This window comes from Anopheles merus, chromosome X (genome assembly GCF_017562075.2).
Source record: "Anopheles merus strain MAF chromosome X, AmerM5.1, whole genome shotgun sequence".
Lineage (NCBI taxonomy): Eukaryota > Metazoa > Arthropoda > Insecta > Diptera > Culicidae > Anopheles > Anopheles merus.
Genome location: NC_054081.1, coordinates 19633954 through 19648945, shown reverse-complemented (window position 1 = coordinate 19648945; position 14992 = coordinate 19633954). Strand labels below are relative to the sequence as shown.

At 41.5% G+C, this 14992-nt stretch overlaps 1 protein-coding gene across 6 annotated transcripts in view; it reads right to left on the bottom strand.

Moving 5' to 3' along the window:
• The window catches only part of LOC121599580 (armadillo segment polarity protein), a 47509-nt gene that overhangs the window by 8983 nt on the left and 23534 nt on the right, over window positions 1-14992 (bottom strand). For all 6 annotated transcript variants that reach the window (XR_006005698.1, XR_006005697.1, XM_041927482.1 and 3 more), the window contains 3 exons: window positions 1470-3100; window positions 1177-1380; window positions 469-741 (listed from right to left, as the gene is read on the bottom strand). Coding sequence is in view for 4 of the 6 variants with exons in the window: in XM_041927482.1 (XP_041783416.1) it covers window positions 469-741; window positions 1177-1380; window positions 1470-3100 (2108 nt within the window). In the remaining 2 variants the exon portion in view is untranslated. The remainder of the gene's footprint in view (window positions 1-468; window positions 742-1176; window positions 1381-1469; window positions 3101-14992) is intronic.

The following is a 14992-nucleotide window of genomic DNA, read 5'->3' as shown; positions in this document are numbered from 1 at the left end:
AATGTGTAGTTTCTGCTTATGCGTTACCTTAAAGTTGTTCCGCAGATGCATTTGCACATTTGTTGCGGAATCTCTGTGTTGTTGAGGGACATAGAGAATAGTCTAACATTTTCGTACATTTCGTACAATAATACGATGAAAAACTATTATTATAAACCTGTCAGGTAAGGAGAATGAACTTTCCAGGAGAGAAACAAAGACTTACTCACACATATGTATGTTCAAAGTGGTTGGTCGTAATGAAATGGGTAAAGTAAATACGAATAAAATGAGCAATCGGAGTATCTCGCCAAATCACTTTCCTCCCCTCACAGCATATATGTGTTATTAATCAGTAGCGTTGTACGATAGAGACACATACAAACACGGAAAATCGTTGCGAAAAAGGAAAAAGTCGCATTTGCAAACGAACGAATCCACGTCCCACATAACGCTCTTCCCACACCAGGGCGCTCCCGTACTACTGACCTGCAGGTCCGGTCCAATACCGAGTTCGCCGTTGTTCCACATGCTGTCGTCGCGAAACACGGGCAAGGTGGTCAGCTCGCTAGAGAAGCGCTTCTTGTAGTCCATCGACTTGTCCTCGCTCATCTTGAACAGTACGGCTGCGGCGTACGTGGCGACACCTTCATTTGCCGAGTTGAGCAACTCGGTAAGCGGTGCAGTAGCTCCCTCAGCCTCGATCATTTCGGCCACCTCCTTGTCGACAGCCAGCTCGCAAAGTACACCAGCGGCCACACGCTAAAATTATTATAAAAAAAAACGAATAATATCAGAGAACAATGCGGTTAAGAATGTTTCAGCATACAGAAAAATCAGAAATTCTGGAAAGAGTTAATGTCGGGAAAAACGAAGAAATACAGAATATCGAATCTACTGGGCGGTGGAGTATCCTTTAGAGCTGTAAGGTATAGTTGGTGGGGATACCATCCTAAAGCCACGCCTTCTAGTTAATTTTTTTACCCTAATGGAGGGGAAACTCAAACATTTCTCTTCTGCGCAGAATCACAGCCAGTCTGCACATCAGATGAGGAATGATGCCTTTCATTTTCTTCCAGATCACTGTACAACACACTAATTGTCCCTTTCTCTTGATAGCATTCATTCCAAAGCCGCCTGCTGCCTCGCTCATGGCGGGGAGTTAGAACAAGGCAAGTAAATTATCAAGACACGAACCTGAATGTTTTCGATGTCGTTGTAGAACAGCAACTGGACGAAGATCGGAATAACGTTCTGCGAGCGGATGACCTGTCGGTTATACTCCTCCTTGGCGAGAATGTGAAGTGCACCGACCGTACCCTCGACGATCTCCTCCATGCGGACACCGTCGGCGTACGCGCCCGGCGGCTGCGATCCATTCGAAGCAACCGATGAGCGTTGCTGGAACAAAAGATGTGAAACAAGATAACCAATAATGCTAACAATAATGTTTTCAATGATACGATTTTGCCTCTCTATCTCTCTCTTACCCGTTGCGTATCTTGGAACGCCTTGAAGAGCAGCCGCACCAGCAGATGAATCGCTCCGTGTTCGCGCAATGGTGCCGCATTCGCCGGACAAAGGGCTAGATTGCGGATCAGCCCGATGACCGCCTTAATGAGCGGCCAGCGGGACGGGGGATTGAGCAACTTTACGATCACCGGCAGCCCGTACCCGTTGCGTACAACGTTCTGTGCCGACTCGGACTCCGGATGACGCGAAGTCAAGTGGCGCAGAGCACACACGGCCGGCTCGGTAATTTCTTCCCGGTCGCCGGCGTTGATGATCGTGCCGACGAGTGCCTCAACACCGCCCACCTGGCAAACGGTTACTTTATTGCGTTGATTGTTACACGTCAGGTTCGACAGGATACCGGCGGCACAGGTGACCACGTTGACGTCGGACGAACCGAGGACAGTCACCAACCCAGACAGCAGGGTCTCCAGTCCGTCGACCTTAGTGGCCGCGTCGGATAGATTGCGTAGCGTCCAGAGACAGTTTTGGACCAGGCGCTGGGACGGATTGCCCAGGTGCATTGCGAGCGCCTGCATGCCGCCTGCCTCCACGATGGCCGGTTTGTTACTCGAGCATACCGACAACACCTTCAGGACGCGGGACGTCGTCCACAGTAGCTTCTCGTAGTCGTACGAGCGCATGATGCGTACCAGTTCGCTCGGACCTGTCGACGCGAGTATGATCAGCTTACTCTCTTGGTTGCCGTATGCCAGAATCTGTAGACAGTCCGTCACAATGGCAAGAAACTTGACGTTGTTGCGCTGAAGCAGGGCAACCATCTTCTGCAGTCCGCCAGCCAGCCGAACTGCCATCTTGCTGCCATCCTGGTGCAGCAGCAGGTTGTGCAGCGTGGTGATTGCGTAGAACAACACCGACTCGACCGGCGAAGACAATAGCTTTACCAGTGCCGGTATTCCGCCCGACTTGAAGATCGCAAGCAGACCCTGGCGATGGTGCGACAAGTTGTGCAGTGTGCCGACCGCACCTTTGGTCGTCTCGAGATCGTTCGAGTTGGAGAGCGCGCGGACGAGAGCGGCAACCATCTGCGGACTGTTCATTATCGCATGCCGGGACGCTTCCTTTTTGGACAGTTGATGCACCATCATGGCGGCCTGCGAAACCACCACCTGGTCCTCGTCGTTCAGCAGCTTGATCAGTTCAGGGATGGCTCTGGTCGCCAGATCCGCATCGTCCTGATAGTTAATCAGGTTGACGACCGCGTGCTTCAGCATCTGGGACGGTTCGGCCAGCCGTTGCACCGCGGTGGGCTGCTGCGGGTCGAACTGTGTCGACGGAATCTCGATTCCTTCCTCGAGTGTCTCCGGGAACATCGCAGCTCGGACGCGCTGTGAGCGCGTCTGACTCAGTTGCTGGTTCATATCATCGACCTGGTCCTGCGTAAAATTCTGCGAGAAACCCTGGTCCATGTCGAACATCAGCGGATCGTCCTCCATGTCGTCATCCTTACCGCTAAGCGACGGCACCTGGGTAACGGCACCAGAATGGATGCCGGAGTCGCCGAGGTATGAGTTTTGCTGCCACATCAGTGTTTGCTCCTTTGCCGAGGGCATCGGCATGTCCGACGGATTGTACGGGTTATGAGACACTGCAAGAAAAAAAACAATACCGAACCCAAAATTTGTAAATTTGACTTTCAGTAAATTTGCACGGGGATACATTGATATTATTAGGACGAGATACCCGAGGTCTCCTTTACTCTCCCTGTTACCCTTCGCCTTCCTAATCCCTTCTTCCTCCTCGCTATTACTTGCCTTTTGTGAAACTTGTTTACCCTTCTAATTATATACTGCACTGGACAAAACACCGTAAACCGCATTGAAATAGCTGTAGCTATATACGCCCATCAAATCCACCAGGACCCGCACCACTACGGAACACCGATCACCCCACAAAATGCCATGGAGATGGAGCAACTGACCAGAGACCACTCAACTACAACCAGCATCGAACTACAAAAGTAGGCACAATAACAATAGCCCTGGGACCCATCTGCGCAATCAAACAACAGTCCCACATGTTTATGTTTATCTTTATTTGTCAATCGATGAACAGTAATGCCCTCTCGAACCATTTGAACAATGTTTTACAATGGATGAATTAACACAGAACATAAAAATGCGCACTATGGGACAGAATTTATCACTTGAACAGAAACACGATCATTAAACTCAGTCGGCGAAAACCACGACCCAAAAGCGTCGCTGACAGCGTTGAAAGCGCGGCACATGAGTAGCAACGGGTCAGAGGAGCCAAATTGTATTCTAGGATCATTGAGGACCAAAGCGACCTGACACGAACGTACAGGTTGATGTCATCCAGTAGTGACAGAGAGTCAATACGGCCGTCGAGAAATCCCGCTATGATCGACAGCTTGGCTTTCCGTATTCGCCCGCCTAACCCGGGGTAACCCGGATAGCAAACACCTAGTCTGCGTAATTTTGCGCTGGATTGATTCCAAACGAGCTAAAGGACGCTCCCCGCTTCCCCACCATACGATATTTGCATACCCCATCAACAATCGGATAAATGAGCAATAGACCGACTTGGGACAGGTTATATCGTTATGCTCACGAATCATATAGATAACTAGTCCTAGCACTCTACTCCTGCTGGCTATTATGTGATCCAGGTGATCCTTAAATGATAGTTTCGTATCAAGCAGTACTCCTAGATCCTTAACGCATTGTTTTCGCACCAAGGATTGTCCATCAAGCGCATAAACATAAAATGGCGGACACCGAGAACGGCTGAAAGTGGTAATTTCACATTTAGCTATGCATGGAGATAAAGCATTGCAGTTGCACCAACACTGGAAATCATGCAAGAAAGTTTACATTTGGGCGTGGTCTTCTGGTGCTCGAATAACAAGAATCATTTTCGCGTCATCCGCGTACAGTAGATGATTATCAGCCGGATGGATCATCGTAGCGTCATTGATGAAAAGAAGGAACAGCAAAGGAACCAAGTTGCTGCCCTACGGGATACCAGAAGATGCATGCATTGGCCAGTGTGATCACCCACCCCCCCCCCCCCCCCCCCCCCCCTAGTGAAACAAACTGTAACGTTGGAAGAACCCCTTCTGAAAAATATGTTACTAAATTTGACCTCCAACTTTTACAAATTTTGTTACATTATATTTCCAAAACTTATTTGTCAAAATCAGATTAGAAATGATGAATATACAACACTTTAAATTTGATTGAAACATAACCCAGTTTATCTCTTTATTTTTCAATTATTAACACTCTGGGCGCTGTGTGGCTCGCTTTGGAATCACAGTTTTGTTCACTCTCCTTCTCTGTGATTGGTCTCTCAGCAACTCTCAGCAGAGCGTATTTCAGCGGGAAGAAAGAGAGAGCGCATATTGCACAAGCGGCATCGTACGTGAGGATCGGAAAGAGAGTGAAAGATCGTAAGCCAATGAAACGCTCTCATCGCTCTCTTATCTTGAACTGTGTTCTCCACAGAAATCTAATGCAAAATGCGTTAACTAATGCAAAATGCTAATGCAAAATGCGTTAGAGTGTTAACTATGGCCGTCAATAAATCTGACGCTTTCAGACTTACATATAGCCGTAATAGCCATAAATCCCCAAAATATCAGCTCCACGACCGAAATTATTCGTGTTCGAGTTAAGTTTTTTGGAAGTAGATATGAAATCTAGAACACGATGGGTTAACAATAGGCATTTCTTTAATTTTGATTAGCACTCTGACAAATTCTCCAGAAAATGTCTCCCATTTGGGATTTGAACAAATAACGGGGATGTTTTTAAGACGTGCGAGATAACAGTTGTGCACCATAGGAAAATAATAAGGTAAAATAGGTAAAGTAGGTTCTTCTATTTGGCGTAACGTCCTACGCGGACATTTCGGCCTATACAGGCTTTCGAGACTTTATTCATTACCACACAGCCGAATAGTTAATCCTTACTACGGGGAGACGGTCCATTCTAGGTTTGAACCCATGACGGGCATTTTCTTAAGTCGTACGAATTGACGACTGTACCACGGGACCGCCCCCCAAAGTAAAGTAGGTAAAATATGGTAATTACCGGGTTTACCTAGCCAATCCGGCATCGTCGAAGCGTTATCGGTCGCCGTAAAAACTTTTTCGGGCGACGTAAACCCTCATTTGGGCACTGTCATTTCCATTCGGGCCTTATGAAGTATGAATCTGGCATAGTACAGAGTGAAAGTGTCCTACTTTTGAAGGTATCAAATAGGTAGCTCAGGTGTGTTTGATCCATTAAGTTGTTTAAAAATATGTAGTTTACATGTCGCTTAACTCAATATGTATTATTTTAAAATGTCAACCACACCAGTTAATCACCAAACGTATTATAGGGTAAATGTACCAATAGTGGTGCAATTTGTAGTGGTACCGATGTGTTTTAAATGGATTTAAAGTGTCAGGAAGGACAATTTCTGAATATTTTAACACATAGCAATTGGAATATGTTTTATCTTCGCAATCACAACCATTTTTACCATGAATTACATCAAATTTACGAAAAAATACATATTTTTGAGACTGCTTCGTTGTACCTATAATGGTGGTAGGTTCCTATAGTCGTCGTATTGTGTTCCTATAGTGGTGGTAAACAAAGATGCATCAAAACGGTGTATAATATCAATGCAACTTAGTTTCGAAGCTGCTTTCGTATGAATAGCAAGGATTACTACCATAATATAGGTTTCTTGCGTAATTTGATCATAAAAAATGTATAAATTTGATCGATGAAACTATTGACTAAAGTACTGCATCACACCTGTCGTCAGCCTACACCCGGAAGAGTGTGCTTGATTTGAAGTCAATTTTTCATTCAGCCATATAAGCGAATTTTGGCCTGTTTTTGGTAAATTACTTACATAAAACTAATTTCTGTTGCTTATTTTAGTGAAAACAGTACGACATGTCAAAAATATCCTCTAAAAAATCTAAAACGACCCGTTTTTATTGATAGTTATAAAATAACTACTATAGGAACATGCCTATTTTGTGTACTTATAATGACACTATGGTAAAAAAACACTTAAAAATGCATAAATATGGTCAAAAGGCAAATCATTTTAGTAAAACAATTACATTTCATAACAGTTATGTTGAAAAACTAGTAATTGCGTGGTTATGTGGTCATTTAGAACGTAAACAGAAAAATGAGTTTCGTTATGAAATCCTAAATATTTTGGAAAAATGTTGACACATTGCACAAAATAATGGATTTTTCGGTCACTAAGTAACGGAATGGTCCCATTCAACTTTAAACCCTTTGTAAAAGGCTAAAGAACATTTCACACTAACGTAAATAACTTAATTACTTGTAATTTGCCGTATGAACCACATTTTAGTGCAATATCACCACTATTGGTACTACCATCATTATAGGTACATTTACCCTATTATTTAAAAATATAAAACCAAATTGCATTGTACTAGGTATTATTACTAATTTGAAACAAAGCATTTGAATCATTTTTATTTGTAATTTAACTTAAAAATAGAGAATTTTCTTCCAGATCAGTTAAACTACTCGCAAAAAAGTATTGTTTTACAACTAGAAAGCAAGACAATATAGAGTAGCCCGCATTCATTCTGCACTATGCCCGATTCATACTTCACAAGGCCCGAATAGAAATTACAGTGCCCAATTGAGGGTTTACGTCGCCCGAAAAAGTTTTTACGGCGACCGATAACGCTTTGACGATGCCGGATTGGCTAGGTAAACCCTGTATGTGCAGCGTGCTGGATACTGCATAACAATTTATGTACTATTATCTTATGCTCTGTTATGTTATGGGTGCGGAAACGCGTATAACAGCTCCGCAGAGATACCCACCACTGTGAGCATTTCTACGTTTCCACGGCCGCGGAAAAGCGCTTCGTGTACTTTCGGACTAACATGTATAAGAGATTTCAAGCGTATGTCAGAAAACAGACCCGAAGCCTTTAAATTTCCTTCAATCTGTCCCTTTAGTAGAGAAGTTTACCGACCCCTGCAATTGTAATCCCAAGAAGCCTTAAAGGATAAAGCAATCGCGAATTATCCACATTAAACCACACCATTTCTAGGCTCATTATCCGATTTTCATCAGATAACTAATGATTACTTTGTTCTTATTTTGTTTGAATTTCAAAATTTCTTTAAGTTTGGTTGAATTGGGACAATCAATTGTGGCGCCGCACCAGGATTAGAAAACGAAGCGGAAACAACCACGATTAGGTAGCCACAACCAACATTGAAAAAGGCAAAGTACAAACAAAACATCGTTTAAATAGCCCCTTAAGCTGTGAGAAAGCCATTTTTTAAGTTGTTGGTTCTTAGAGCCGGATTTACGATACCCGTGTGGGTCGAGCCGTTCGGAGTACTCTTATGCACGTGAAAGCACAACGACACAAATGGCGCCCACAAACAAACAGCATTCCAGTCCCCCAAGCACAAAAAAGGTGAGTTCTTCTTCCTACTTCCCCTTACCATGTATACTAAGATGACAAATCTTATCGTAGTTAGTTTCCGAAATGGGTAGGGGCGGGTAATTCTAAGGTGATGCGCTTCCGGGCAGACTGCTTCTTTTCTGGCCCTGCCCCAACTAGGACACTTTAGACGCGTTACGGAAATTCGAAATTACCCGACCTGAACAAAAACTTCCGTTTCGGTTGAGTTCCTTCACAAGACATCTAACGAAAATAATGAGCACTTATCTTGAATCAACGAAATTACACACACATCTTTCTTGACCAACAGATATATTTTGGTGGTGTGCTTTTGTTGTGATCGTTGTGTCGTAGACTAGTACTATTTGTTTTACGCAAACATAATCAGTACTATTTGTAAGGGATTGCACAGGGAACGAATCATTCGTTGATTAGAGATGCTAAGAAGCAGCCAAGAAAGCAAGACAAGAAGACATCCTACAGTAAACTGTCTCTTTCAACATGATGATATCCCTGGGGCGTTATTGCATCCTTGCGTATCAAAAGAAGGACGAAGAAAGAGAGAGCACGCTCCGAGAAAGGACTCAAGTTCTCAGTTCCCGAGATGAAAGCAGTAAAGCGGTACTGACATTAAGACATCTTCAAAATCAACCACAAATGATGGTAGATAGGTACGACATCGATGGATCTTTCACTCCCCCCCCCCACCCCTCCTCTCTCCCTCTCTTGTACTCTCGCACTGTCTATCTTTATCTTTCTCTTTCTTCTCTTTTATTGCAAGTTAGTTTGTGTACAATATTTCTTGCCATGGTTTGGGTGAAGTGGACGCGACCCTCGTTATAGGCCGCCCAAAACGTTCGCATCGTGAAGAATTAATGATGTGAGAGAAATTGTGTTCGTTTCGCGCGAAAAGTGGCATGAACATTTCAGCATTTTCTTTAAGGGTGAAATGGCCGTTTATTGGCGCCTGTTGCTTTTTTCAGCGTTATTGGTTTTTTTGTAACTCTATGGAACCGCTAATAATTTGTTCATTGGTCTTACAGGGTTTACCTAGCCAATCGGGCATCGTCAAAACGTTATCGGTCGCCGTAAATACTTTTTCGGGCGACGTAAACCCTCAATTGGGCACTGTAATTTCTGTTCGAGCCTTGTGAAGTATTAATCGGGCAAAGTACAGAATGAAAGCGTTCTACTCTTGAAGGTGTCAAATCGGTCGCTCCGGTGTGTTTGATCTATCAAGTTGTTTAAAAATGCCTATTTTGCATGTTATTTAACTTATTATGTATTATTTTAAAATGTTTACCAAATGTTTACGTCGCCCGAAAAAGTATTTACGGCGACCGATAACGTTTTGACGATGCCTGATTGGCTAGGTAAACCCTGTAAGATCAATGAACAAATTGCTATGTGGGGAGCATAGCAGCATTTTTTTGTCTACATGATTTTATTTTTTTCTTCTTCTTCTTTGGTACAACAACTGTTGTCGGTCAAGGCCTGCCCATACCATTTGTGGGGCTTTTAAAATAATACGTAGTTAAACATTTTAAAATAATACGTACTAAGTTAAACTACGCAAACTCCATATTTTTAAACACTTATTAGATCAAACACACCGGAGCTACCGATTTGACACATTCACACACAAGAGTAGACCGCTTTCGTTCTGTACTATGCCCGTAAATTATGATTGCTTGCAACAATGTGAACTTTAAATGAACAACTGCACACAGGTATCTAACATAATCCTTTTGCATAATAAGAAACCAGGAGAAAAAGTATATATCTTGTTTTTTTACGAAGCAATCACTCTTAATAGACTTTTGTCAGCAGTCTCATTTTGCTGTGTATAAAACAGGAACCATTTATAACGTTGTAATAGCACAGCTTTGGCGAAAATGGCGACACAAATTTACATAACAAATGAAACACCTTCACATAGCATCTCATTTTTACAGGCATTATCAGCCAATGTCGCATCAGCAGTACTCACATCATCGCTAAACAGACCCAAGACTACATTATCCAACATCAAACGATTTGACTGCACTATCACATACACAGAATGGGTACTCCAGATTGACGACAATTATGTGTTTCTATGTAGAACAACTTCAATACATTAAAAAAATTATAACAGAAAATAGAAGTGTATAACCAATGCAAATATGTTGAGCAATCGTTGATAGTAGTATTAATGCACAGAGAAGGATTGAAACGAAACACAATCATGCAAACGCATACATACAAATTCTTCCAACAACAACAAAAATGCTTATACATTTCGGGGAACTGGGAAGGGAAAAATTAAATACCTCGCCCTATTCGGCTAGCGATGAATTCGAAAAGGGTCGAAAGCAAGAGATCAAAGGGTTTTGCATCTATTCGTAGACGAATTTGAATCCGAGAGCCGCTCGTCCCTGGTTCTCGCATCCATCATCACCATCAACCTCGTTGACGTAGTTTAAAGGGCAGGTTTCAGCTTCCAAACCCTCATTAGATGCATGTTACAAATCTAATTTCAATTTCGAACCCTACTACCATGACGATAATCCTTAAGTGTTCTACTACTAGTCATTTGTAACGCTTTTTTCCTTTCGCTGTTGCAGTAGATGCTTAAGAGTACAGCAAGTATCATGTAATAATAAAGGCTTAAGTTATATCAACAAATCGTTGTATCAACGAAATGAAAGCACAACTTATGTAACTGAAGCCTACCAAGTGATCGAGGACGCGACAGAGAACCGTGTATTGCAGATAAATCCTATAATAACGATGTTGATAACGCACCACCTATTAACACATTGGATTAAAAAGAGGGATATGGATAGCTACATTTGGGTCAAGATTGTCAGTAGGCATTTTTTCAGTCAAATTTTAGTTAAATAACTAAATGATTATATAGATGTTTCTAATGATTAGATATCCTATGCCTCATTTCATTATAATAGTCTAGTTTTTTCTCCTTTTTTTCAATCATTTTATGTTGTGTAGCAAAATTGAGCAGAAAATTATAGTTTTTCAACCATAATAAATAACTTCTCAAAACACTTGGGAACAAAGGAGGAGCACTTGGCAATAGAGAAAATATTCATACTTCCGCAAAGCTGAAAATATATAATCGAGTTAGAGAAAACAAATGTTTTGTCACAGAAAAAAAAAAAACCATTTTAAAAACATTTTTGGCAAGAGCCACTCCCTTGCAGATGTGCCATCATATTCAATGGGATCGGAGCTATCAAAAATGTACACGTTGTTGTTAAGTACAGCGATATGGTGCGCTATTATGAGCAGATTCCGTCCCGGAAAGGCTGACCAGTAGCTAAGATATAGCCGTACCTAGCTACTTGGCCAAAAAGGACAATCAGGTGACTCAAGACATGTAGGTGGACATACACTAATCCACAGACGTTAAAATTTTCAATTGTTAAAGAATTTTGGACCAAACATCAACAAGGACCAAACATGGCACTGTGACCGGTAGGTCAACGCACTTTTGAGGTCATCAAAAAATTCACCTAGGGTAAAAAAGGACCAAGAACAACATGTTAGCAATGTTATGTGCAAGATTTGCTGTCGAATCATTTTACCTCAAAGAACACATTCCATTTTATGGTTGCGAACCTCCACAGCATGCTTGGACGTCAGTGGAATCACTGACCAGTTGAAACATTCCACCAAGTGGTTAAACAGTTCAATGGTCATGTGACTTGAACCCCTGTATTAGGTCATAGGCTCTTCATTAGGTCATATTAGGAAATATCTCTAAGTTTGTCGTGAATATTACGAATCAACAGAAGATAATAATGTTGTTCGAAGTGGTGTTAATTTGGGTCGATTTTATCGAATAACTCTGAAAATAAATGGAAAGGAGGAAGAACGAATGCATCGCGTTCATATTTTTAATCGAAACATTTTTTCGAATTGGAGTTTTCGTCGGTTTGTACTTGGAAAAGTTGAGTCTACTTTATTCGAATGGAAGAGATGGAGTTTCTTCATTGTATCGTAAAGATTCCGGAAGAGAATAATTTAATTTAATTTTATACATAATTTGTCCAAATGAATTGGACGGCAGTTATTCCACGATAGTATTCAACCAAGAAAACGGCAAAATCGAAATGCTACGAAGGATAGAGTAAGTCGATTATATAGTTTTGAAATCAAGCTATTTGGAGGATTCGATTCAGCTGTTAGTTGTAACGAATAATTGAAAAAGAAATTCAAAATAAACGATATGAAAAAAACAAGCGACTTCATTGGAATGAAAATTAATTACGACATGACTTAAGGTACGTTAAAAATGATTCAATTAAGGTACGTGACTGATCTGCTGGCAGTATGTGACTGATTAAAGTACGTGGCAGATTGCAAACCATTGTTAATACATCTACAAGCCAAATTGAAGCCAACACGCAACAATAACGTTTCGTCCAGATATTAGAATATCAGTTAAATACTTTATCCTCTTTCAGAGTGGTGCAACTGATGACTACTAGACACATCTCATACGTGTGCTAAGATATTAGAAAGAAAGAAAAGCATATTTGAATGAGGACATTCAACAACCCAAGATATTTTATAGAGACTTTGAGCTTTGCCTCATTCACCTTGTTTGCTTCTATTTGGCGTATCGTCCTACGCGGATATGCCGGCCTATACAGGCTTAAGAAACTTAATTATTAACCTCGTAGCCGGATAGTCAATCCTTGCTACGGGGGAACGGTCTATTCTGGGCTTGAACCCATGACGGGCATGTTATTGAGTCGTTCGAGTTGACGACTGTACCACGGGACCGCCCCCTTTTGCTAGATAATTCATAAGGCGAATCTTACTAAATAACGACGAAGTGTTGTGTAGTAAGATTCGCCTTATAATGATAAATTCGTACGTATTCAATACAACATACAACAAAAAAAACTAAAAGCTTCAAGTGCGACCACCCACTGGAAAAACAATCAACACTTAACCGCCCTATTAGGTTATTCATTATTCATAACGTTCTAAATTTTCATATGCTTAATGTTCGTGACGTGATTTATAAAATATTAACACAGAACTCTGAATGCTGCTACCCGGCATGGTAATTAAATATTAACTATAAATAGAAAGAACGCTGAACAATCAATATCTATACATTTTTTAAACCTTACAACGCAAGCTCTTACTATACACTTATCTATACATTTTAGCTCTTATAGGATTAATATGATTTCTACATGTGAGGGAAAAATAAGGCAAATTTGCACGTTCTTCATGTCAAACTAAATATTAAACTAAACGGATTGGAATAATGATTGTCACATAATGGACAACGAAACCGTAAAGTGAATATATCAATTACTACATAATTATGACATGAAACGACTCTGCCGCGTGAGCTAGTCTCAAGACACGCGTCAACATATAAAGAATTAAAACAGGGAACAGAAAAATAACAATATCATTACCAAAGGTTTATTGTTTGACTACATTCACGGTAAGCAAAGTTAGCATTAATTGCTTCCCATCAACTTATCTATTGGTTATGAAAAGCATTACGGAATTGTTGTTCGTTCGATTGGCAACACAAGAGTGGTTTTCCATACACAAGGCCAGATGTCAAATAGAATAATGTTCTGCAACGGAAGATACTTTGTTGACGGACAGTTTTAATTGTACATGGCGCCTTAATAAAATGCTTTTTTGAGCGAGCACTACGAAAGCCAAAACTCAACCGGATTTCGTACCTGGTTTTGACGGAAACACTGTCAGGTTTAACTTATTCTTGGCTATTTTAAAGTTCACACTAACGCCAAGTTATCGCCTACAGCTGTGCCAGTTGTAGGTAAAACAGTACACTCTATAACAACCACTACCACAACAAATGTCAGTACAAACACAGACACTCACTCAGATAACGATGCGGATTTTCCACTTCATTGGCGCAGGAGATGAGAAGCTACAACAGCAGAGACGGCAGAAAGTAGACGCGGCGATGGGGGGATGATGGACGTGTTGATATAGAGGAAATGAAAAGCTGTATAGCTGGCAGGAAGGTTTGTAAAGATCAAAGGAAAACTTTGGCCAGCGAAAAAAGAGAACCGGCAAAGAGCAACCACCCGCGCAACACCAAACCGGCCGACCGGAGTCTGATAAAGCCGATTTTAGAAGCCGGAGAGTAAATGCGTCCTAAGAACACAACACAACAGAGACAACAAAAAGTTACAAAAGAACTCACAATGCTTAGGACGGTTGTGTCCGTGTGTAACACGTCCCGTATAGCTTGATGGCAGCGGAAACGTGTGCAAATCCCTTGGAGACAAAAACATGCACGTGTACGAGACGAGTACAAAGTGAAACTCGTTTTAAATGCCTGTCGTGACGTTACCGAGCCTTGCTGCTTAAAAAAATTCATTTTGTTAGGAAACTAAAGTGATAGATAGCTTTATCTTTAAAAGTTATAAAACTTTGCAAAAAAATACTATGTACGAAGTTTGAGTTGCATTATCCATCCAGACAGTGCCCACCATAAAATAACTCCAGCGAAAAAGCTTCTCTAAAATACAACGCAGAGCAAAAGAAGGATTTAATCGTGTTTGAAGGTCACAACAAAAACATCTTATCAGACGCCCGAAGTTAAGCACAGTTGACCATGCGATACACAACGGTCAACAAATAAACGAGCATAATGTTGTAAGAAGTTTGCCCAATGAAACGGCATGAGAGAAAGATGGGGTGTTCTGTTTACCAGCGTCCACTCAAACCGGCACACGTTTGAAGAGGTATAAAACTGGGTATGGTTGTGTTTGCACTTTCCATTTGAGGCGTGCGGCCAAGACACCCATACAACACCTTAAGTAGGCACCGTTCGGACGTTCCTACGAAGGATCTTATTTTTTGTCTGGGCAGGTAGATAATAGAGAGGAGGTGGCACCGCACATAATCTGCTTGTAAATCTTAGCTCAGTTCTACCGATTATTTATCGTCGAATTGAATATTATAATGCAACTACACAACGATTTCCAAGCAATACAGGTAATCTCTTTATCCTTAATAGCATGCACT